This window comes from Ranitomeya imitator, chromosome 3 (genome assembly GCF_032444005.1).
Source record: "Ranitomeya imitator isolate aRanImi1 chromosome 3, aRanImi1.pri, whole genome shotgun sequence".
Taxonomy (NCBI): domain Eukaryota; kingdom Metazoa; phylum Chordata; class Amphibia; order Anura; family Dendrobatidae; genus Ranitomeya; species Ranitomeya imitator.
In genome coordinates this window covers 727697866-727724900 of record NC_091284.1, presented here as the reverse complement: position 1 = coordinate 727724900, position 27035 = coordinate 727697866, and the positions used below count along the sequence as shown (strand labels likewise).

The 27035-nt window shown below is 41.4% G+C and overlaps 1 protein-coding gene across 5 annotated transcripts in view; it reads right to left on the bottom strand.

The window, feature by feature from the left end:
• RARG (retinoic acid receptor gamma) overlaps positions 1 to 27035 on the bottom strand; it is a 235150-nt gene that overhangs the window by 47420 nt on the left and 160695 nt on the right. For 2 of the 5 annotated variants that reach the window (XM_069758772.1, XM_069758773.1), the window contains exon 1: positions 9679 to 10100. The exons of the other annotated variants lie outside the window; for them this stretch is intronic. In XM_069758772.1, the coding sequence (XP_069614873.1) occupies positions 9679 to 9820 (142 nt within the window). In that variant the 5' untranslated portion in view covers positions 9821 to 10100. Of the gene's footprint in view, positions 1 to 9678; positions 10101 to 27035 lie in introns of those variants that run through there. 5 annotated transcript variants of the gene reach the window in all.

Below are 27035 nucleotides of genomic sequence, written 5' to 3'. Positions count from 1 at the left end.
AATCGTACACTGTTAGGATCTTCGTATACATGGCTTCTGTCTTTCAGAAACATCCACTCTCATAATTAGACTAAAGTTGGCCAACGTGTCAATATCGGTGGGCTTGGTCGATAACATAATGTTATTGGGGGGGTCTTCTGGCTCTTCCCAAACTGATGATGTCCGGGATAAAAGTATCAGGCTGAAAACTGATCCTTTCTTTGACTAGGAGGTAAACCTCCAGCAGAGGAATCTGGCAGCGGCTCGCTCATAAAGAACAAAGGAGTTTTCAGCCAAGGGTTCCTGTGTATGTGGGAGTCAGGAGAAATAGCTGAACAATTGTTTAGCAGGCGGCTATCTAAGAGTACTTTCCCATTGCGTTTAGGCACCTGTTCAGTTGCCCTGTCTGAGCTTACGGCTGAACCCCCCACAAAACACGTTTTGGACATATGCTCCGACCAGGCCATAGACTATAATGGTGCTGTCTGAGTGTCCAACTTCAGTAGGCGTACACGCCTGAAAATGATGCATGGCAAGGCGCACGTTCACTCTGTTGGTACCATAGTCTATGGCTCTGTCGACACATATGTCCGAATCCCGTTTTTGCGGGTGCCTAAACGCAATGTGAATGCACATCAATTCCCCATGCACTTTAGATGGTTCGGCCGGCAGCTATCTGCCCTGACTATAACATACACAGGAGAGCTCTATCTGCCAGGGTAGATTTAGTGGTCCTCATACACATTAGACTGTTGGCCGAACCCATCAATATCGGCAGGTTCAGCCGACATTAGCCTAAAACCATAAACTTTAACACCTGTAGATACTGTAAGTGTTAAAACCTTAGGTAACTGTAGCCTGACAGCTTTCTTACCATACACATGCATACTCAACAACGCATACAATGGGGAGAGTGTAGTGACCTGCTGCCAGACGCCTATATGGGTGCCTATCTCCTAGGACATTAAACATGCCTCATTGATTGCGAGCAGCACTCCTCTTGGTATCTCTTAATTATATGTTACTCTCTAATGTTTTTATTATCTGTACAAGTCCCCTCTGTAATGTAAAGTGCTGCGGAATATGTTGGTGCTATAGAAATGAAAATTATTATTATTGTATTCCTGCCATTTGGTCAGTCCCACCAGGGAACACAGCTGACTTTTCATGGTGCACCATTGCCTATTTCCATAATATTAGAAGAGGTTGGCCACTACTTTTTTATTGTTGATCTGTTCTGATGGATAGGCCATCAATATCTGACCGATGGTGGTACGCCCATCGATCAGGGGCAGAGTAGCTGCTGTAAGTTTTCTAATGATGCTGGACCGCAGCAGATCAGTCATTTCTATAGTGGCTGAGGCCAGGTACGGCAGATCTACCCCTTATTCTTTAGGACTCAGCTGCGGCTACTATAGAAGTTACGGGGCTGCTCCGACAACTTTTAACGGCCACCGATAACAGCTGTGCGCCAGAGTTGCAGGGTGTAGCACCCTGAAGGATCAAATATGGATGGCCTATCCTAAGAATAGTCCATCAATAAAAAAAAGTAGACGTCAAAATTGATAACAGAATCAGAGCTATGATATGGAGCTGATCACTTTTACCGGCAGTTTATAAAACTTTATTTTCCTACATTTAGTCTTTCTATTTTTTAATCAGGCATCCAAAATGTGCTCAAATTTTAGTTTTATATTGGATGGTGTCCAAGCCATACACCACAGAAGCCATTTATCTACAGCTAGGTCTGATAAGATCTAGGAAGATAATAGCAGGCTACAAAATGTATTTATGGCTCTCCACTTACAGTAGTAAAGTGGCAGCTCTGGGTGCATCGCTAGTGAAGTAAGCTTATATATCAATTCCCAGTATTCTAAGGCTACTTTCACACTTGCGTCGTTTGCTGTCCGTCGCAATGCGTCGTTTTGGGGAAAAAAACGCATCCTGCAAATGTGCCCGCAGGATGCGTTTTTTGCCCATAGACTTGTATTGCCGATGGATCGCGACGTATGGCCATACGTTGCATCCGTCGTGGACTGGATGCGTCGGTATTTGGCGGACCGTCGTCACAAAAAAAGTTCAAGGGAATGTTTTTTCGTACGTCGAATCCTGTATTTCCTACCGCGCATGCATGGCCAGATCTCTGCCCCCTCCTCCCCGGGACTTTACAATGGGCAGCGGATGCGTCGAAAAACTGCATTCGCTGCCCACGTTGTGCCGAATTTGCACAACGTCCATCGGTACGTCGCACCAACGCTTTGCGACGGCCCCGTACCGATGCAAGTGTGAAAGTAGCCTTAAGGTGAGCTGTAATGACTTTGCTGTTCACATTAGCATAATGCTGACCTACAGTAAAGACCTATGGAAAAATATTATCAGAGTTGATCCATTTTCTCTAGGCAATAAGGGTCTCTGAAGGGCACAGAGATAAAACGAAGAGATGATTTACGGTAACTTTCACCCTAGTGTTATGTCAATTCCTGCACCATATTTCTTGAATATACTTTGTGATGTCAGAGCGTCAGAGTGTCTGTCTGACTTCCTTCCCCTTCCAGGCATTTACATTGCAATCATTTTCACTGAAAATTCATGTCACCGTCTTACGCACAAAATGTGACAAAACTTGTTTGACTCAGCTATGCCAACGTGAGAGATGAACGAGAGGAAGTGAGACATGAGAGGGAGGGGTAGACCTCGCTGAGACTGGGGTTAGAGATCGATAATTTATTACAAAAAAAAAAGGGGAAAGCCAAAATCTCAGAAGGAAAGTACTGACAATAAATTAGCAGAGAGGCTTTGATTGAGAGCCCAAAATAGCTACAAAAGAGACTTAAAGGAAACAACTGTATGAGCTTTGATGGCTTCTTTTATTTCGACTTCTGAAGTTACTGAGAGGATGAGTAGTCGTAAATGAAGAAGGAAATATATATTGATGATCTCCAAGACCAATGGCGGTATACGAGATATAAAACTTAGCACAAACAAGAGAACCTGACAGCTGCGACACGCTGCCTGATCTACGGGCAGCATGAATCGGACACTGGCTGTAGAATTTCAGCCAGATATGTCACTAAAATGCTTCGGGTCCCTGGCGGCTTCTCGAGCGCAGCTCGCTCTCCTGGAGTGACAGGTTTCTCCCTGCTTCCATGTATGTAGAGAGACCTGTCACTCCAGAGGAGCGGGTGGGCAGAGGCCACCTGTCCGACTGGTGTCCCGTGCAGCTCAGTCCCCAGCTAGCTATTAAAGTATGTTTCTCTCTAAAAAGCTCCAGCGCCTCAAGAGTCAAATACCTGGTTGAGATTATACATGCGTGTGGCTCGGGCCGCATGTATCAGCTGCCAGGTTCCCTTTAATACTTCATTCAAACATCCTGGATTTTTAATGGATGTAAAAAAATGTACAAATTTGATCAGTGTTTTGGATCCGATGCTTGGTCAGTGTGTCCATTTTTGACATCAGTGTTTTATCAGAGATAGATAGATAGATAGATAGATAGATAGATAGATAGATAGATAGATAGATAGATAGAGATAGATAGATAAATAGATAGATAGACTGTCCACTAATGCCATCTGTGTGATTTTCACAGACCCATAGACTTGTGTGGGTAATTTTCATCCATGATGCTGATAAAAAATTAACATGTCTCTGATTTTTTTTAAGAACATAAGCTCTGAAGAAAAAGACATGTAACATAGTAACACAGTTAATAAGGCCGAAAAAAGACATTTGTCCATCCAGTTCAGCCTATATTACATCATAATAAATCCCCAGATCTACGTCCTTCTACAGAACCTAATAATTGTATGATACAATATTGTTCTGCTCCAGGAAGACATCCAGGCCTCTCTTGAACCCCTCGACTGAGTTCGCCATCACCACCTCCTCAGGCAAGCAATTCCAGATTCTCACTGCCTTAACAGTAAAGAATCCTCTTCTATGTTGGTGGAAAAACCTTCTATCCTCCAGACGCAAAGAATGCCCCCTGTGAACAGCTCCATACGTTATAATGGGTACATGTTCTATTTGTATCTATCTAACCTCCTATCTCTGCAGGACAAGTTTTCAGCAGACTCCTTATCATCAGAAAGAGGATTACAATCACAGGTAAAACCTCTACACTCAGCTGATAACCCAACATTAGAGATGAGCGAACCCGAAATTTAAATTTTGGGGTTTGTACTGGTGCTAGTGTCCAGTGCTGAATGCCGAACATGGGCTTCTCCCGTTTGGTGTGTGGAGTTCCAGCAACAGAAAGAGAGAGAAAGATCATTTTACAACACCAAAGTTTGGGTCCCCATTGACTTTTATGACGTTCAGGTTCTGGTTAAAGTTCAAGTAAAGTTCTGGTACCTGAACCGAACTTTGGGCTAAAGTTTGGCCCGAATCCGATGAGCCCGAACTTCCCGGATCTGCTCAAGATAACCCAAGATGATCCACCAATCACAATAGACCCTGCTTCCCATTCCTCTACAATGCCTTTTGCACACGCTCATTAGATGCCTAAATGTAACACATTGGGTATGAGAATGGTCATTGCTGTTAATGTATATGTGCATTTTCTGAGAAGATCTGAAAAAGCCCCAGCGGCCAGTGTGAAAATTGCAAAAGCTCTAATTTATATTTTCATCAAGCTTATAATATGGTCAAAAGAACATTTATTAAAATGTAAAAGAATTATAAGTTGAACACAAAATTCTGATTTAAACAGTCAGACATTTTCGGAGGACTGATTCCCTTGAAGAATAAAGGTTTTCTAAATTAAACAGAAGAAAATTAACATTATGGCTCAAAGATTCACAAACAGCTTGAAAAATGCCACTGGCTATAAAAACTAGACAATCCCTATGGTCTTTAGTTAGACAACTACATTGGCAGCAGTCGCCTCTTTTTATACAGATAACAGGTCTGCAAAAATTTCTGCTTTTAAAGCAAATCTTTCTGGTGAAACAGTAACAGAAGCCGGCAACAAACATAAGTGTAAGAAGTGACTAATATTCATTGCATCAGAGTAACAGATTTTTTTTTTTTTTTGCTGAAATGAAGATTTTTTTTCCATCTTTCCAGAGAACCCATCTCTGCTTGTGATCATAAAAGCAGCAAAACCCAACAAATATCTTAACTTTGAATCAGAATGATGGAGACGCTGTGAACTCCGCTAATAAACTTATCAAACATTTGCTCTCATACAAAACAGCGTAACCCACGTACAAAAGGATTATGGCCGTGAAGAGGAAAAGGGGGGCTGGAGAGAAGCATTTGAGAAGTTTAAAGGCACTTTTACGAGGGCCCCAGACTGGTATCAACAGATCAAGGGGACAGAAAAAAAAAAAAAAGAGGCAACCAGGCCCCTTCACCCAGCTCTCACCTCTTCCATCATAAAAATAAGCACTAAAAAAGCTGGGACGGGAATGAGGGTTAAAAATGACACACTGTTTTCCAACCCAAATTTCTAAAATTGAGGAAATTCTTTGTCTATAGGCTGCACTTCAAAGTGGAAACATTTATAACAGTCATAAAATGTTTACAACCTAGCCGGACCATTAAGAGCCATTTGTCCCTAATACAGGAATCCTGGTAACTTGTGAGGAAGGCAGTATAAGAAAGCCTTTGTCAGGACATCATATGGAAGGCAGGTTTCTAGGCTTCCAGTGGAACCCACAAACCTGTAATAATCTCAGCTTGCCTATTTCCGTTTATCCGCCCTTTAACCCGTCATCGGCGCCCTTACTGTAGTTTTGCAGTTTAACTTGTCACGTTCCGATCCACCATCCCTCATAGCTGCTTTATAATACCCCCCAGAATTTGGAAGATGGGGTTAAGTGAGAAGGGGGAAGAGGGGTGTCATCAAATAAAATGGTGGAAAATAAATCATATATGAATCTGGTCCGGGGTATCCTCACTCTGGCATCTGTCCAACAAAAGGCTTACAAGGAGCAAGTCACCTAGAACTTGACTACAAGGAAGGGTTGGCAAGAGTTTAAAGGGCAGGTCATCCCTAGGTCTTCTCTTAAACAGTCATTATGGAGGGCTGTTGGAGGCTCCTTCAGTTCTGCTAACGATCATCTCTGCATTATGTGGCTAGTAAATGGCTAGAAGCTGCTAAAACCATTCTCCAGAAAGGTAAAAAGTGCAAGACCTCCCTACATGCTACGTCCATACTTGTCCTTACAATCATGTTGTTTTTTTTCTATAAATATTAATTGGTATTATAGTAAAAATATATACGTAATAATAAATACAATAATAAATAAACAATAATATAACAATAATAAATGCATCATTTTTTTTATTTTTCTTCTATTTGACAGCCCTCCATTTTCCTCCTATAAACTAGGCACCAAATGGACCCCACAAATATCAGATTTTACCATTACAAGGGCCATTTCTATCCATTAATGGGATTGTATTAGAAAAGGAAAATAATGTATTTTTCCTTGTTACTCATTTATTAGGGCTTTTGCTGGCATTGCACCTCAGCTCTATTTTGTCGTGCTCAGCTGCAGTACCAGGCATGAACCATAGGTACGAGTGATTATTATTATTATTATTATTTCCAGAAAAATAAAATTAGCACTTTAGTATAGCTTTAGTAATTTAGTCAAACAAATTTTAGTCATTCCAGGCAATCTATTTAAGTTACAAGTTAAAGTGATAATGCTAAAGAAAAAAAAGATAAGCACAAGGAATCTAGCTCTTTAAAGATAGGTTTGATATACAACCCCATTTTCAAAAGAGTTGGGCCACTGTAAAATGTAAAGGAAACGAGAATGCACTGATTTGGAAATCTCTTACGGCCATATTTTATTCACACAAGGAGATAGAAATGTGTAAAATGTAAAGGAAACGTTGAGGAACATTAATCTGAAATTGTTCCATGATTTTTAGACGCAGTTGTTCACAGATTGGTGAAGTTCTGACCATCTTTGCTTTTGAGAGACTCTGCCTTTCTATGGCTATGTTCACATGTCCAGTAATAATCCGTTAGAAAGGATCCAGCAGCAATCCGTTGGCACAACTTTTTTATCCGGCAAAAAAAAATAATACTTTCAACCGGATCTATTTTTTTTTAAACATTGAAGTCTATGGAAAACTGATCCGTTAACTAGCCATCTACAGTCTTCCATTCTAAACTGATCCAATAAGCGAAAACCGGATCCTTTTCAAACGAAAGCAAACTGGAAGGTTTTTAATGCATCTGTTTTCCTTAGACTTCATTGTTAATAAAATGGATCTAGTTGAAATCAGCTTTTTTGCCAACAAAAAGTTGTGTCTGCACAACTTGTTGTCAGTGGATTGCTGCTGGATCCATTCTAAGGCTGAGTTCACATTGCGTTAATGGCAATGCACTGACGGGATCCGGTACATAGCGGCACTAATGCTATGTAACGGATGCGTTAGCGCACCCATTAACTGCCATTATCTAGCGCATCGCTAACGCATGTCATAATCGGCATGCGTTAGTGATGTGCCGTCATTCTGTGACGGACCCTCGGACGCAGTCTGCAGCGTTTTCGGGTCCGTCACCGCAAGCACAAATAGAGCATCTGCGCTAGCGCGATTGCATAAACGCGATCTTTTTTGGCACTTGCGTTAACGCAGTCCGTTTAACGTATGTGTTGAACGGACTGCACTAACGCAATGTGAACCCGGCCTAAGGCCATGTGCACACGTTCAGTATGTTACCTCAGTATTTGTAAGCCAATATCAGGAGTGGGTGATAAATACAGAAGTGGTGCATATGTTTCTATTATACTTTTCCTCTGATTGCTCCACTCCTGGTTTTGGCTTATAAATACTGAGGTAAAATACTGACCAAATAACGTGTGAATGTGGTCTAACGGACTACTGGACATGTGAACATAGCCTAACATGCTCTTTTTATACATAGTCTTGTGAATTAGTAGAAAATTGACCGTCCGACTGTTTTTCATTAGTACCACTTACTTTTCCAGCCTTTTAACTGTTCCACCATTATTACATCAATTTCTCAATGACTTTATGTTTTAATATGAAATGATAAAAATGTCAAGTTTCACGGTCTGATCTGTGCTCTGTGTTCTGCTGGGAGCAGATATGAATATTACAGATTTCCAGATCAGCGCATACTTGTTTTCTTTACATTTTACACAGCGTCACAACTCTTTTTGTAATAGAGATTGTACAATATTTGGGAGTTGAGATAAAAAACAGGTTTAATTTGTTATTGTGCTAGTATAACCCAGACACCAATGGTGAAGTCGGAGCCTCCAATGCACAGAACGCCTCTGCTGTAAGTAATAAGAATTGACATTCGGGTTCTCTATATTGTATAGATCGGTAGTCGTCAGCTCTTGCAAAGTTACAATCCCCAGACTGCGCCCATCAAGGCATACTGGGAGTTGCAGCACAATAGAGACCACCCATATGGGTGTACATATAAGCAGTATATTCTTCAGCCAAGACATTGACTCTGAACCTTTGGAGAACCCAGTTCTGCACATTCCCACCAATGACCCTCATGTATACACCAGTAGCTGGATACGACTTAGTGACCCTAGAGGCACATCCCAAAGTGACCCGCTTCTTCACCCTTGGTGTGGAACTCATTGTGGCTTTGCCCTTTTCTGATTGTCATCCTGTTTGTCTGTCTAGTGGCACTTGGCCAAATTTCCATATTAAAAAAAAAAAAATCATCCGCCCAACAAGCGTGAAAGAAAATCTACATTCCGCCTGGTACTCCTCCCTCTACCACACACTCAACACTCTCACAATGTGACAGTCAAAACAATCCACACACAATCATACCTAAAGCAACACTCACACCCACTCAGTACTGACAGCCTGCAGTCAGTGAACCCACACAATCACAGTGCTGCACTAACCCACACACTGGACCCCAGAGGAAGCCCCCAGGATCCTGCTCAGCCAGAAAGAGCGGTCATCTGAGGGGCCTGGACGGCAAATAATGGCATCTCCAGGCTAAGCTTTCCACTCTCCCTTGGTCTGCTTCATTCTGGGACATGCAGCAGTGCTGATTTTGTCATTATTGGCTCCTTGGGATTTGACATAACAGCAATGACACAAGTTCAGCTTTACTCCATGGATTGGGGTCTATTTCACAAGTTACCAAACTCCCATCACTGAAATACTGAATGATTTTGACTTTTACCAGTTTGGTGGCTGCCCCCATACTATGATCTCACTGCAGCTAGAATGGTAAACCGGCTTTATGACATATAGGCGATGATTCCAGAATTCAATCTCGTCATTGTCATCCAGTTTGGCAGATTGTAGCAGTCAGACCCCCTGGATGCAGTAATGAGTCCACTGCACATATGGGATTGATATGCAGCAATAACAGGCAATGCAGGCACCTCTGTGGATCCCCAGGAAGGAATGCAGGAGAGGCTACCATGGATCACCACTGGCCATCTCCAGAATAGTGGTGGCCAAAATATGCAACAATGCAACCCAGCCTCTGTATACAAACAGCCAGGACACGGGGCCAGCAATGGAAGAGCGGTGAATAATCCCATGCCCCATCTACAGAGCACAGGGACTTTGCACAGGACTGCAGGTCCCCATCACAGTCTCCGAAGTTAATGTTGTTCCCATAGGAGATCCCAGGAGAAAACAAGCTCAGCTCTGCTCCATGTGTAGCCAGCACCGTCCTGAGGAGCAGCAGCGCGGATGCCAAAACACAACACTGATACTTACATTGTAAACTATGGCTCTGCATCCATCCAAAAGGGTCCAGTCCCCCGAAGCAGCCAGCCTTCCTCAGCATGCAGGCTCCCTGCGGACCCATGTCATAGAGCGGCCGGGGCATCAGGGGGTAAGCTTCCACACAGTCATACATGGTGCCCGGCGGGAGACGGGGCAGAGGAGAGCTGAGGGGCACGGTGCTCCGCCGCCGCTGTGCCGCCTCCTGACCGGGCCGTGCTCTCCTCCTCTAGCACAGCCTGCTTTGTGGCATTATACCTTGTGCAAATAGCCGAGCAGCCCCGGGCAGTGGGAGTGACTGGCGGCAGCGGTGGGCCGGCCCGCCTCAGTCACTGCAGCCTCTCAGCAATGGGCGCCTTCCTCCACAACAAAGCCCCTCTACCTGTCCCAAATCTGCCTAACAATGCCCCTCCACGGCTCTGCCGGATACCTGCCCCCTGCACACTAGGGCCCTCTACAGGCTGCCACCATCACTGCCCATGGCTGCCACCATCACTGCCCATGGCTGCCACCATCACTGCCCATGGCTGCCACATACTGACACTAGTCACCAGCAAAGCTGCACAGAACTGCAAATATTAGCCATCTGGCTGTCTATCTATTATCTATTATCTATCTATTATCTATCTATCTATCTATTATCTATCTATTATCTATTATCTATCTATTATCTATCTATCTATCTATCTATCTATCTATTATCTATCTATCTAACTATCTATCTATCTATTATCTATCTATTATCTATCTATCTATCTATTATCTATCTATCTAACTATCTATCTATCTATTATCTATCTATCTATCTAACTATCTATTATCTATCTATCTATATCTATCTATTATATATCTATCTATCTATTATCTATCTATCTAACTATCTATCTATCTATTATCTATCTATCTATCTAACTATTATCTATCTATCTATCTATCTATCTATCTATCTATCTATATCTATCTATTATATATCTATCTATCATCTATCTATCTATCTATCTATCTATTATCTATCTATTATCTATCTATTATCTATTATCTATCTATTATCTATCTATATATCTATCTATCTAACTATCTATTATCTATCTATTATCTATCTATCTATCTATCTATCTATCTATCTATCTATCTATCTAACTATCTATCTATCTATTATCTATTATCTATCCATCTATCTATCTATCTATTATCTATCTATTATCTATCTATCTATCTATCTATCTGTGTCTGTCTAACTATCTATTATCTATCTATCTATCTATCTATCTATCTATCTATCTATCTATCTATCTATCTATCTATCTATCTGTGTCTGTCTAACTATCTATTATCTATCTATCTATTATCTATCTATCTATCTATCTATCTATCTATCTATCTATCTATCTATCTATCTAACTATCCCATATCTATCTATTATATATCTATCCATTATATCTATCCCATATCTATCCATTATATCTCTTATCTATCCATTCTATCTATCTATCTATTATCTATCTATCTATCCCATATCTATCTATTATCTATCTATTATATATCTATCCATTCTATCTATCCCATATCTATCCATTCTATCTATCTATCTATCTATCTATCTATCTATCTATCTATCTATCTATCTATCTATCTATATTATATTATATCTATCTATCCATTCTACAGCTCTGGCAAAAATTAAGAGACCACCACATCAAAACCCTGTTATGGGCAGCCCAATCTCCAGACCTGAACCCCATTGAAAACCCCTGGAATGTAATCAAGAGGATGATGGATAGTCACAAGCGATCAAACAGAGAAGAACTTCTTAAATGTTTGCTCCAGGAGCAGTGTGAAAGGCTGGTGTCAAGACGCATGAAAGCTGTGATTGAAAATCATGGTTATTCCACAAAATGTTGATTTCTGAACTCTTCCTGAGTTAAAACATTAGTATTGTTGTTTCTAAATGATTGTGAACCTGTTTTCTTTGTATTATTTTGGGTCTGAAAGCACTGGGGGGGGGGGGGCTTTCTCCTTTTGAGAAAAAAAACAACAACATTTATTGCTTGGAAATTCAGAGACGTTGTCAGAAATGTATAGAATACATGAACAATTTACATTTTAGACAAAAATATACCTATAAAGAGAAGAACCAGACAAACTGAACATTTTGCAATGGTCTCTTAAGTTTTGCCAGAGCTGTATATCCAGAGATTGGAGGCAGCACACCATTGAAGAGGAAAAAAAAGCTTCTTATTTAGTGGCCCATGATGGTGACATTTTGGTTCTAAAGGCTAGAGAAAGGTCCTCACTAGAGAACAGAAACGTCACCATCATGGGCCACTAAATAAGAAGCTTTTTTCACTTCAATGGTGTGCTGCCTCCATTCTCTAGATCTATCAATCTGTCATCTACTCCCTTCCTCTCCTTTCTACACTCACATATATTTCCATCTCAGCTTATAATATTAGCAAACATTTAAATCATTTTTTCTTGTATCTTCCAGTTATAAAAGGGGACTGTCTTTCTTTAGTAATGAATTAAACACTGTGATGAAGGGGAATTCTTTGTATTTATTCGGTGCACACCTTATACCACTTACACAGCCGCGCATCAGTTTTCTTGATTGATTGATTGACTATCTGAGATACGGTAATTCTTCTATCAGGATATTCTACTTACATTCCCACTTTCCTCTTCTTTCTACTTCGCAGTATTCCAGCATCCCTTACAAGATGGGGCACCCATCAAGGAGTCAATGTCCCCAAGGGTTGATTCCTAGACCTGTGATTAGATATTATATACCTCCGATATCCTCTGATTACAAAGTACAAATGTAAGCAAGGTTCAAGAAAAGTGTCCACCATGTAACCCCGGCCATGAGTAGACTCTTTGCCCAAGATGATTGCTAATCGTCATTAACACTCGTCTACCTCTACTTACATCAGCACTGTATGTGACTGAACGATCGTTAGCGCAATCATTCCTTTGCATACAGCTTCATTATTGCTGGCAGTAAATTCTCATTTACTAAGGGCAATGTGCTGCCTAACAATCAATGGTTTTAATATCTGCATCAAAGATGTGAGCAAACACAAAACAAGTGGACTCTTGTCATTTGGTTGGCGGACATGTTTATATGTACTTACAGCTGAGAGCTAAGAAATGTAAAAGGGCTCTAACACAATTTGCAGCCCCCCAAATACAATACATAGCTGTCATTTGAATGATCGTTTGGCAGAGAGCTGTCTCTCCCTAATCCAGCATAATGAAGAACACTGGGCTTGGGTTGAGCGCTCCTGTATTTGTATGAGATAACCTCTGTTAAACTCCTCTTGCAGCAGCTTATCTCCAAAAGAAGAAATCCAAATTGCCAGATCCTTCTTTCCTCCGACATTAACTGAGTAGAGTCGGGAGGAGCTCATAAACATTAGACTTTTGGCTGATCCTGCCGATGTCAGCCAATCTGGCCAACATTAGTCTAATGTGCATGAAATGGTCAATGTCAACCATAACAAATGATCGTTCATTTCGACGAACAACTGACCAACAAATATTCACAATTGGTTCAAAACACCAGTTATACGTATTGCTCGTTACTCAAGATTTCCGAGCACGCTTGGGTGATCTCCGAGTATTTTGGGCATGCTCGGAGAATTAGTTCGTGTCGCCACAGCTGCATGATTTGTGGCTGCTAAACAGCCTGAACATATGTGGGGATTCCCTAACAAACAGGCAACCCCCACATGTATTCAGGCTGTCTAGCAGCCTCAAATCATGCAGCTGCATGAAATGTGTTTATGTCCATCACTGAATGAAATATTGTTCGACCAACAAATGATAGTTTGCCACTCTATTTTCATCCAACGTGTATGGGACCCTTACAGATTAGACCTCCTAAACTTGGAGGGGTGCCTACCATCATGGATAGCATATTAGGATTAGGAAGGGGATATGGTTGTGAAGCAGAGAAGGATAAGAAGACGCCCTCATCTTATAAAACAAAAAACTACGGTACATATATTTTGTATATATAAAAAGAATAACAATATGAAGAACTCCAGTAATGTAGTTATTGGAACACAAATTACTTTTCTCAAGTCCCTTGACAGTTCTCACTAATTTTGCTTCAGTTGCAAGAATATAATATAACTAGATGGCAGCCCGATTCTAAAGAATCGGGAGTCTAGAATCCATATATACTTTATTTATTCAAATGTAAGAATAATACAATTAATAAATAATAGTAAGAAAGAACAAAAAATGGCTGCACTCACCAGCTCTTGACAATTCTTGTTATTTAAGGTACAGTTACACAGGATCCATGAACATGCTTATGAGCAGAGGGATGAAAGACATCAGACGACAACTTTGCGTGTTGTGGCAAATGCCACAACAACGGTTCTTTGCTTAAGAACAATAATGTAAATAATAAATAATATGTATCAATAACTATGTATATTGGTATGTTCTATGACATTTTAAAATATTTCATTATTATGTGGAAAGGCTCTTAGTACCCATACTGGCGCATACTTGTGTGCCCCGGCATCGGCGGCTTTTCGCTCAGCGTCATTGGTATACTTATTATCAGACCTGATGTTACGTGCGCCATCAGCAGCTTTGGGCTCTGTGTCATTAGTATACTTAACAGTGTCCAGGCGCTTGCATCTCTCCTCTGTACTCTTGTTAGCACGCTGTTTGCGCTTACGTGCGGCATCGGCGGCTTTTCGCTCTGCATCATTACCATACTTTATATCAGACCTGATCTTACGTGCGCCATCAGCAGCTTTGGACTCTGTGTCATTAGTATACTTAACAGTATCCAGGCGCTTGCATCTATCCTCTGTACTCTTGTTAACACGCTGTTTGCGCTTACGTGCGGCATCGACGGCTTTTCGCTCTGCATCATTACCATACTTTATATCAGACCTGATCTTACGTGCGCCATCAGCAGCTTTGGGCTCTGTGTCATTAGTATACTTAACAGTATCCAGGCACTTGCATCTATCCTCTGTACTCTTGTTAACACGCTGTTTGCGCTTACGTCCGGCATCGGCGGCTTTTCGCTCTGCATCATTACCATACTTTATATCAGACCTGATCTTACGTGCGCCATCATAAGCTTTGGACTCTGTGTCATTAGTATACTTAACAGTGTCCATGCGCTTGCATCTATCCTCTGTACTCTTGTTAGCACGCTGTTTGCGCTTACGTGCGGCATCGGCGTCTTTTTGCTCTGCATTATTAGTATACTTTCTATCAGACCTAATCTTACGTGCGCCATCAGCAGCTTTGGGCTCTGTGTCATTAGTATCCTTACTATTAGAGCTCATGTTGGCTAAGCTAAACAGCTTTAAGCGTGGTGGTGGCAAACAACAGGTTAATAAGAGGCAGTGTCAGGTAGTAGGAAAATAGCCAGTTAATAATAGGCAATAGTTCTTTGCAGGAATGCAGATATTAATAAATAGGCAGTTTATATTGCAGAGAAATTGCTGGGCAATAATGGACAATGTCCTTATGTGGCAAATAATAGAGCAATATACCCAATGTGGCAAAGAAGAGGTTAATAAACGGCAGTCTCTCAGTATAACAGTCAGTGAATAATAGGCAGTATATGGAGAAAACACCAAACAAAAGTTCAAAATTGGTGTGAAAATGTCACTGAACCACTTCACAACTAAATATATATAGTTTTGGTAAATGGTATTATCATTTTTTTGACGAAATTCGGCAGGAGCTTGAAGAGCAACGTCACTGGGCCCGCCTCCACGCAGTAGAAACTTGCTGTGAGGCAAAAATTCAAAAATCACACCAAAATGGCGGGCGGAGTGTGTCACAGTACGGCACGTTTCTGATTGGTCGCTCGCAGCAGGCGGCAACCAATCAGACACTGGACACTGTTGACGTCACTTATCTCCGGACATTAGCTCCGGACATTAGCTCCGGACATTAACAGGAAGTAGTATTCTAGGCAATTATATATTAGATAATCACCAGTTGGGAATTCCTGCCGCTGTCCCCGAATCCCATAAGGCACCACGGCAGTGTCACTTGCACAGGTGCAGTTTGTGGCTGCAAAGCGAACATGCCTTAAGGTACCGTCACACTAAGCGACGCTGCAGCGATACCGACAACGATCCGGATCGCTGCAGCGTCGCTGTTTGGTCGCTGGAGAGCTGTTAAACAGACAGCTCTCCAGCGACCAACGATGCCGGTAACCAGGGTAATCATCGGGTTACTAAGCGCAGGGCCGCGCTTAGTAACCCAATGTTTACCCTGGTTACCATCATTAAAGTAAAAAAAACAACCACTACATACTTACCTACCGCTGTCTGTCCCCGGTGCTGTGCTTCTCTGCTCTGGCTGTGAGCGCCGGTCAGCCGGAAAGCAGAGCGGTGACGTCACCGCTCTGCTTTCCGGCCGCTGTGCTCACAGCCAGTGCAGGAGGAGTGCAGAGAAGCACAGCGCCGGGGACAGACAGCGGTAGGTAAGTATGTAGTGGTTGTTTTTTTTACTTTAACGATGGTAACCAGGGTAAACATCGGGTTACTAAGCTCGGCCCTGCGCTTAGTAACCCGATGTTTACCCTGGTTACCAGCGAAGACATCGCTGAATCGGCGTCACACACGCCGATTCAGCGATGTCAGCGGGAGATCCAGCGACGAAACAAAGTTCTGGACTTTCTTCCCCGACCAGCGACATCACAGCAGGGGCCTGATCACTGCTGCCTGTCACACTGGACGATATCGCTAGCCAGGATGCTGCAACATCACGGATCGCTAGCGATATCGTCTAGTGTGACGGTACCTTTACCGATACCGTGGGTGTAGGTCGCAGGCTGGGATGAGGGGGTGTCTCAGTGCTGAAATATCATCTCTCAAGATCTTGGTCCCGAGATCACCATCTGCGCATGCGCTGCCCCCGGCAGCCATATTCCCGTAGACCACTGCACATGGAACCATGGAAGTGCCGGGGCTCTGGCCTGTCGCTAAATGTTGGCGGAGCCCCGGGCAGCGCCGGAGACCCACACCGCACCACTGGGCACCGGAGACACCCGCAGCACCGGCCAGGAACCGCCGGGCACCCGGAGACTCCCAGCAGCAGCACAAGACCCCCGCAGCAGCACACCGCACATCGGAGCCCCCCTCATCCCTGCCTGCGGCCTGCAGCATCGCCCCACTCCTGTCTCCTCCAGCATCGACCCTGTGACCCCGCTTCACCGCAGACACCGCCCCTGATAAGTAATAAGATGAAAATATTATAAGAAGCACCACCATTTTATAAAAAAAATATTTTTTTCTTATTTTTCTCAAAATTTGGGGTGCGTCTTATAATCTAGAACATCTTATAATCCGAAAAATACGGTATGTTGGAAAGCGCAAACGGTGTGAGACATGTCCGCTGCTCCTGTCAGCACCACTAAGCATACACTGATGTTAATTTCCCCGCACTCCCAATGTGATAGCATCGGGCCTATTTCTAGTATTACCATCATTACAAGAATTATCTTCATGTCTATGGGAACCACTGACATTTATACATAACAAATATGTACACCCTCTAGTAGGGTTGTCTGGGGTAATAATAACAATGGGCCAAAAGAGGGGAAATTATATCAAATCAGAAGTGGACACAGACAAAAGAGGGCCCCTGTGCAAGAACAATACATAGTCCCTTTGCAGTCAGTTTGCACCAATAGTATTCCACCCCTGCTCAAAGAATAAAAGAACTGTGACTTATCTGTGAAATTCTCCAGTCATTCAGGGATTGCAAACTTATGCTTCCCGACCGTCTGTGTTTCCAGCAGCATTGATGTGCCGTGTACACATGTGACTGCTGCAGCTAATTACGTGCTTAGTGGGGTGACCACTTAGGTCAGTGATTGGCTGCAGTGCTCACATATTTCAACATAACAGTAAACAAAGATTGCCGGGGAACACTGGAGCTGTGCCGCTGGGACAGTGAGGTGTATATCCGGTAAGTAATGGTTCTTTTATTGTTTTATGACATTCTCCTCTTCCATTGGCAGGATTATTATTAATCCAGATAACCCATTTAAATGGCTACTATATTATATATAGGCAATCACAAGTTAAGTGAAGTACAACAGAATAACACAATTATGCCCTTGATTATCTCTAATTTAGCACCTAGGAAATGCTTTGGACCCACCAAGCTAAGGCTACTTTCACACTAGTGTCGGAATCTTCCCGTCGCAATGCGTCGGGCCGAGATTCTGACGCTAGCGTTTGATGCGCCGCACAACGGGTGCAGCGGATGCATTTCTCCGGCGCATCCGCTGCCCCATTGTGAGGTGCGGGGAGGTGGGGGCGGAGTTCCGGCCGCGCATGCGCGGTCGGAAAAAGCGGTCCGTCGGCAGCAAAAAACGTTACATTTAACGTTTTTTGCTCCCGGCAGTCCGCCACAACACGGCGCAACCGTCGCACGACGGTTGCGACGTGTGGCAATGCGTCGCTAATGTTAATCTATGGGGCAAAAACGCATCCTGTAAACAACTTTGCAGGATGCGTTTTTTCCCATAAACGACGCATTGCGACGTATTGTAAAAAACGCCAGTGTGAAAGTAGCCTTACCTGTGTTGTGTCTTTTTGTATGAAGACACGTGGTTTTGCCAATCAGAATACAAATGTTTTAAGACTACATACAATAATGGTAAAAGGAGACCTGATATGTAATAGATCATAGCCCATATCTGATCTGGCATCGTCTTATCTCCACTTCCACCCTTTTGTATTGATACACCACCCTACTTCAGCTACACAAGTACATTCGTTTTGGAAGCAATTCAGAAGCTGAAGCTTCCTTTATGGGTATCCCACCTACAAAGAAGAAAGACGCCTTCCATCAATCAATTGGAGGGGAGAATATCTCCAAAGAGGGTTTCTGGAGGACCCCGAACATTGTTACATTACTCTACCAGCCCATTGTTTTCTAGAGGGACCATGTACTATTCTATTTGCCCTGCCTCAAGATTGCTGGGAAACAAAATGCTTCTTGCAAATTACAACTATGGGGATTCCAGCCACAGGGCTCCCCGTGATCACCCTATTTTGGGGGCCCGTCTAACAAAAAGAGATAGCCCCCTTACAGAGAATCACATGCAATTATATCCTATTTCCCTGCAACATACATTTATAGTTGGTGATCATAATAAAAATGTATAATTCAAGTAATAAAATGCATGAAATGAAAACAATAACGATTTTCATAACAGTGTTTCCAATCTCACATATTATTTTTCAAGACTCGTATATGTATTGGACATATACATTAAAAAGTTATGCAAAAGTGCAAACTCCATTGATCTACCTCTGCCTAAATTTTGATGTATTTGTTTAATATATATCTAAAGTTAATTAAAAAGCAATACATTTTAAATGTAATGAAACATGCTGCTTTCCATGTAGCTAAGTCTCCGATTGAGAATTAGACTATGTTCACACATTGCGTTTTTGCTGCGTTCTTTTTTTCTGCAGGCGAAAACTGCAACAAAAAAAGCAGGCTTTCCTGCTTTGCAACTTTTTGCACCAAAACCTGATACCTGCTTTTTTTGCACTTACCCATTATTCCTATGGATGAAAAAAAAAACACTGCAAAAATACTGATAAAATGCTGAAATGCAGTTTTCAAAAACATAGTAGTTTTCCATGTCATCCTAAATTGCCCCTCTAAAAAAAATCAGTGTCTTTAACTGTTCCGTAAAATAAACATTTTAAGCTGATATTAACACTATAGGAATAATATTGACATGTAATATACATGTTCGGACAGATCAGATAATCTATTATTAAACTCATATATGACTTATATATGATAATTGTCAGAATAGTAAACATAAGAATTTAATCATAATTTGCCATGAAGACTGTAAGGCTATGACCATGACTGAGGGATCATCAGAGGTGCATTGTAAACACAGTGGGAGGCAAACACCAAGGGGAAGTGGTGTAGAAAGTTATAAAAGCAATTGTAACACTTCATAGGAATTGCACCTGTTAGATAACTTCCTAAAGGGCCTTTGAAAAGACAAAAAAAAAAAGAAACGTCTATTAATAGTTCTATTTTAAAATAAGGCTACTTTCACACTAGCGTTGTTGGCTGCACGTCGCAATGCATCGTTTAGGAGAAAAAACGCATCCTGGAAAGTTGTCTGCAGGATGCGGTTTTTCCCCATAGACTAACATTAGCGACGCATTGCGACCTATGGCCACACGTCGCAACCGTGGTGCGACGGTTGCGTCGTGTTTTGGCGCACCGTCGGCACAAAAAAATGTTACATGCAACATTTTTTTGCGCGTCGTGTCCGCCATTTTTGACCGTGGCCGAAACTCCACCCCCTCCTCCCCGGACCTTACAATGGGGCAGCTGAGGCGTTGTAAGACTGCCCACGTCGGGCAATATTTTCACAATGCGCGTCGGCCCCGTGCCGACGCTAGTGTGAAAGCAGCCTAAGTGTGACTCTAAAATAAACCCTAACAAAAGTCATCTACAATTCTGTTCACTCTTACACTGGAAAAGTGACAAAGACATGGTGCAATAAGGACACGTCACTAGTTACACGGAAAGTACATTCAAGGTCTAGACACACCACCTAATGGAGCAATAGCTTCCACTCACTAAGTATTCTTAGGGCTGCAGTATATATAAATGCACAGTCATTGGACTTCAAACCAAGCTATGAACTTGGCATGGCCAGCGTCTCTCTGCTCAGGTTAATAACAAGGCTACGGGGTAATAAAGAGATGCAAATCACATGTAGACGTGTCACTTTTTTTCCTGCAGCATGACTGACAAGGGCCAATAAAATTCTATGAGACCTTGAAAATCATGTACAGTACATGGATGGCATTAGTGTGCCATCTGTGCACTGTCCGTGTTTAAGTTTGCAAAGTATAGGAGAAGCTTTGTAATTTCTTTCTTTCTTTATCCATGCCGGAAAAACACTGAAGACACACTGATGGTACACACGGACACATGGATGACACACAGATGACACACAGATGACACACTGATGACGCCCAGATGACACTCTGATCAGTTGAAGGCTACAAGCTATTTATTAGAAAAAGGCTTAAGAAGAGGGGAGGAGGTGTTACATCGTATGTTGGGAAGGAATATCTCTCAACAGAGATCCAAGCTCCAGAGAATGGTAGTTTTGTAGAAACTGTTTAGGTAAGAATACAAGGAGAGAAAAACAGAAAGGATACTATTGTAGGTAATACTATTGTAGGTGTTTACTATAGGCCACATGGACAGACTAAAGATATGGATGAACTCTTTTTACATCAGATGTCTTTGTTCTCCAAAACGTACGACATAGTGATCACAGGAGATTTTAACTATCCAGATATTTTTTGGCAATTTCTCTCAGGCAAAAGTAATGGGTTCTGAGACGTCTTATCTCTCACTGACAACTTTATCTTTCAAAATGTAGAGGAGAGAACAAGAGGATCTGCCATCTTTGACTTAATTCTTGCCAACAGGGAGGAAATGGTGGAGGAAGTATTGGTGGCAGGGAAATTAGGAGGCACCAATCATGCTATCCTCGAATTTTGAATTACAAGAGAAGAAAGACCAGCAAGGACTCAGATTTTAAGGTTGAACTTCAAAAATGCTGATTTATCAGTGACAATCCCGAAAAGAAGGAAGAATTGGGAGAACTTAAAGAAACCAGGATGGATTAATACAGAGCATAAACACTTGTTAATAAAAGGAAAAAAATAAATGAATAGGAAATGGAAAGAGGGAACATATGTATAGAGGAATATAATGCTGTCTGCAAGCAATGCAATGTAAGCGTTAGAAAACCTAAAGCCAATAATGAAGTGAGGCTTGCAAGGGAGACCAAAAACAATAAAAGATTTGGGGGTATGTCAAAAGCAAAAGAAAAGTCATAGATGTTACAGGATTTTTACAGGATAAAAAGGGTGAAGTAGTCAACAATGATGATGAGAAGGTGAACTTTTAATTCCTATTTTGCATCTGTGTTCTCTAAGAATACAAATGTAACATCAACTGTGCTATCGAAGGAATAGAAGAATCCACACTTTTTTATAAACAGAGAGATGGAGAGGGAACACTTGTCTAATTTAAATGAATTTAAACCTCCTGATCCAGATGAATTACATCCTAGGATACTAAAACAGTTAGCAGAATTACCAGCCAGAATCTTTTAAAAATCCTGGAGAACAGGATATGTTCCAGAATATTGGAGAAGGGCAAATGTTGTCCCTATCTTCAAAAGAGGAAAGAAGATTGAGCCAGGTAATTACAGGCTAGTTAGCCTTACTTCTTTACCAGGAAAGATCTTTGAACAAATGTATTCAACAGCAGGTATGTAAGTACTTGGATAAGAATACAGTAATTAACCAGAGCCAGCATGGGTTTGTAGCAAATAAGTCATGTCAGACTAATATAATTTCCTTCTATCATTGAATCACTGACTGGGTGGATCAGGGAAATATGGTAGATACAGAATATCTCAAGTTCAAAAAACTATGAGATTGACAAGGCTTCGGTTAGGTAGATTCATAACTGGCTGAGTGATCTCACTCAAAGAGTGGTAATAAATGGTTGCACATCCAATTGGAAGAATGTTTCAAGTGGGGTACCACAAGGATCTGTCTTGGCCCCAGTGTTCAACATTTTTATAAATGATGTAGTTAAGGGAACTGAAGGAAAACTAATCAAATTTGCAGATGATACAAAGCTAGGAGGGTTAGCTAATACTAGAGAAGACAGAGAAAGTATTCAGAATGATCTAGATAAGCTTTAATAATAGGCTGCGACTAATAGAATGGTATTTAACAGGAGAAAATGCAAGATTCTACATCTGGGCAAGAAAAATGAAAATTACATCTACAGAATGGGAGGAATAGAACTAAGCAATAGCACATGTGAAAAAGACTTGAGTATACTAATAGATCACAGACCACACATGAGTCAACAGTGTCATGCAGCAGCAAAAAAGGTAAACACATTTCTGGGATGTATTAGGAGAAGCATAGAGTCTATATCATGTGAAGTAATTATCCCCCTTTACTCCTCCTTGGTCAGACTTCAGCTGGAATACTATGTCCAGTTCTGGGCATCACATTTTAAAGAAGGCTAAGAGGAGATTTAATAGCTGACTACAAATATCTGAAGGGATGTCACAGTGTAGATGGATCATCCTTATTCTCATTTGCACATGGGAACAAGAGAAGCAATGGAATGAAGCTGAAAAGGAAAAGATGCAGATTAGATGTTTTAAATAGGTTTTTGATAGTGAGGTGTTATCAATGAGTGGAGATGTGGTGAGTTCTCCTTCAATGAAAGTCTTCAAACAGAGGTTGGACAGACATCTGTCTGAGATGGTTTAGTGAATCATGCATTGAGTTGGACACGAAGACCCTGGAGGTACCTTCCAATTCTAACATTCTATGATTCAAGGATAACACACTGATGGTAAAAACGGACACACAGATGACACACAGATGACATACTTATGGAAAACACTGATGTAAAACACTGATGACACCAGTACCAGTTTTTCACATTCATGTTTTATATGGACGTGTGAAAGAGAAGAAAAAGAAATGATCATAGAAATGTTCTGTTAAATAAACCTATCTAAGGTCAATACATTTTAGATTCTAAAGTCTATCTCCCTATTGAAATAAGGGCTTGTTTATACTGAGCGATGTGCAGCGTTAAATGATCCGCAAGCGGCACCGTGCTTGTCAGTTGGCGGTCTGTTTATATAGGCCGACCCAGTTTCAGATGTGGACTGAACGATTTGTGTTGGATCATTCAGTGTGCATTGTTTTCGGCAGCACGAGTCATGTTTATGCAAGACAATGTGCTGCTGAGAACGATGATCTTTTGTGCAGATCAAAAAATCATTATCAGTTCGTCTGATTTCGGTAGCGTGTTTATACACTATGATTTTATGAAACTAGCTTTCCTTGGAATGTTTATAAATGGACCTTAAAGGGATTTTTTTCCAGAATAGAAAAAAAAAAATAACTGAAGAACATGTAATTATAAATAAAATCCTAAAATCCTTAGATAATTTAATTACCAAATCATGATTGTTTTGTCTAGAGAAGTAATCACTGTAGAATTAATTTTTTTTTCTATTCCGGAAAACTCCTTTAATGCTCTGTTTATAGTTATTTTTTTATGTACTTACAGTACAGACCAAAAGTTTTGACACACCTTCTCATTTAAAGATTTTTCTGTATTTTCATGACTATGAAAATTGTACATTCACACTGAAGGCATCAAAACTATGAATTAACACATGTGGAATTATATACTTAACAAAAAAGTGTGAAACAACTGAAAATATGTCTTATATTCTAGGTTTTTCAAAGTAGCCACCTTTTGCTTTGATGACTGCTTTGCACACTCTTGGCATTCTCTTGATGAGCTTCAAGAGGTAGTCACCGGGAATGGTCTTCCAACAATCTTGAAGGAGTTCCCAGAGATGCTTAGCACTTGTTGGCCCTTTTGCCTTCACTCAGTGGTCCAGTTCACCCCAAACCATCTCGATTGGGTTCAGGTCTGGTGACTGTGGAGGCCAGGTCATCTGGCATAGCACCCCATCACTCTCCTTCTTGGTCAAATAGCCCTTACACAGCCTGGAGGTGTGTTTGGGGTCATTGTCCTGTTGAAAAATAAATGATGGTCCAACTAAACACAAACCGGATTGAATAGCATGCCGCTGCAAGATGCTGTGGTCGCTATGCTGGTTCAGTATGCCTTCAATTTTGAATAAATCCCCAACAGTGTCACCAGCAAAGCACCCCCACACCATCACACCTCCTCCTCCATGCTTCACGGTGGGAACCAGGCATGTAGAGTCTATCCGTTCACCTTTTCTGCGTCGCACAAAGACACGGTGGTTGGAACCAAAGATCTCAAATTTGGACTCATCAGACCAAAGTACAGATTTCCACTGGTCTAATGTCCATTCCTTGTGTTCTTTAGCCCAAACAAGTCTCTTCTACTTGTTGCCTGTCCTTAGCAGTGGTTTCCTAGCAGCTATTTTACCATGAAGGCCTGCTGCACAAAGACTCCTCTTAACAGTTGTTGTAGAGAAGTGTCTGCTGCTAGAACTCTGTGTGGCATTGACCTGGTCTCTAATCTGAGCTGCTGTTAACCTGCGATTTCTGAGGCTGGTGACTCGGATAAACTTATTTTCAGAAGCAGAGGTGACTCTTGGTCTTTCTTTCCTGGGGCGGTCCTCATGTGAGCCAGTTTCTTGTAGCGCTTGATGGTTTTTGCCACTGCACTTGGGGACACTGTCAAAGTTTTCCCAATTTTTCGGACTGACTGACCTTCATTTTTTAAAGTAATGATGGCCACTCGTTTTTCTTTACTTAGCTCCTTTTTTCTTGCCATAATACAAATTCTAACAGTCTATTCAGTAGGCCTAGGCATGGTGACGTTATCTTCCTTCAGGTCTTATTTTGCTCTAACTAATGGCCCCACTTTTCTTTATATTCCCCATTTCTATACTTATTTTGTTACCAAAATGTCCTGATGGCAAATGTGCTGCACAGTTTTCCAAGACAACATATTTGTAAAAATTGCTATTGCAATTTTCATATCATGTCCCATGCTTCATTTTCTAAGACAGTCGGAAGAAAGAGTAGCTCCTTACACGTGGCTGACTTACTTTTGTCATATTCCATTGTAGTGCCCTATGCCTCATGCATCATTTATATGTGTAAAATAAATATCGGCTCTATTTTTCCAGTAAAATAAGTGTAGCTCAATGCCCCGTGCTGTGATGTATTGCACCAAGAGAGTATGAAGAATCGCTCGCTGACAACATGGTGCTGACGTTAGATGGGAAAATGTATGTTTACTGGAAACCAGTGCAGCAGCTTACAAAGTAAACACTGGGACAAAAATGGGGTCCTTCTCTGAATAACCATTTATGGTGGATAGGGTTTATTTGTACATCTACTCCTCAAGGGTATAATGCAAAAACTTTGGGCACTCCTGGTCAAAATTACTGCTATTGCAAACAAATAAGCAAGTTGAAGATGAAATGATTTCTAAAAGGTATAAAGTTAGAGATGACACATTTACTTTGTATTTTAGACAAAAAAATAATACATACATTGTCATGTTTTACATTTTAAAAATTACAAAAAGGAAAATAGGCTGATGCAAAAGTTTGGTTACCCCATGGTTAGTACCTAGTAGCACACCCTTTTGAAATGAAATGCTTTTTGTAGTCAGACAAGATTCTTTCAATTCTTGTTTGAGGGATTTTCATCCATTCTTCCTTGGAAAATGCCTCCATCTCTGGTGAGATTCCTGGGTTGTCTTGCATGCTCTGCTATTTTTAGGTCTAGCCACAGATTTTCAATGATGTTCAGGTCAGGGGACTGTGAGGGCAATTGTAAAACCTTGCTTGCACCTTTTCAAGTAGTCTACCATAGGATTTGATGTGTGTTTAGGATTATTATCCATTTGTAGAAGCCATCCTCTTTTCAACTTCAGATTTTTTTTTACATATGATGTTATGTTTGCATCAATAGTTTGTTGAAATTTCATTGAATCCATTCTTCCCTCTACCTATGAAATATTCCCTGTGCCATTGGCAGCAAGACAAACTCAAAGCATGATTGATCCACCCCCATTCTTAATGGTTGGGAAAATGTTCTTTGCCCGAAATTCTGTGCCCTTTTTCTCCAAACATACCTTTGATCATTGAAGACAAAGTCTATTTTAACCTCATGGGTCCACAGAACTTGTTTCCAAAATGTATCAGGCTTGTTTAGATGTTCTGTTGCATACTTCTGACATTGAATTTTATGGTGAGAATGCAGAAGAGGTTTTCCTCTGATGACGCTTCCATGCAGGCCATATTTGTGCACATTCCCTTTTATACACTAAGAGTAGTTGCCCACGGATAATAATTATGGTAGGTTGTAATGACTGTTTTTCATTGTCCATTTTACCATTTCAAATTCTTGCAGTCTGGTACCCTCCTGACATTAAGTAATTCATAGCAATGTTCATCTTGACCCTTCTGGTAAAAGAATATAATTCCAGATCTGTCAGTACTGTGACAATACAGGTACCCATACACTTTAGGTATAAAGGTCGGTTTACATGGACTGACTGGCGGCATGATCCGTCGGCCGATTGGTAAACTTTCACTGATCGGTGGTTGTCTGAATGCTTGTTAGCACAGTAAAACCAAAGTAAACAATGCGCAGAGTGATCAATGGCTCAGTGTGCCTAGATGATGTCCTTGTCGAGAGCAATGATCTTTTGTGCTACACATGAATAAGAATTTTTCTCATTGATCAGGTGATTGGCAGCTTGTGTACACGGCAAGA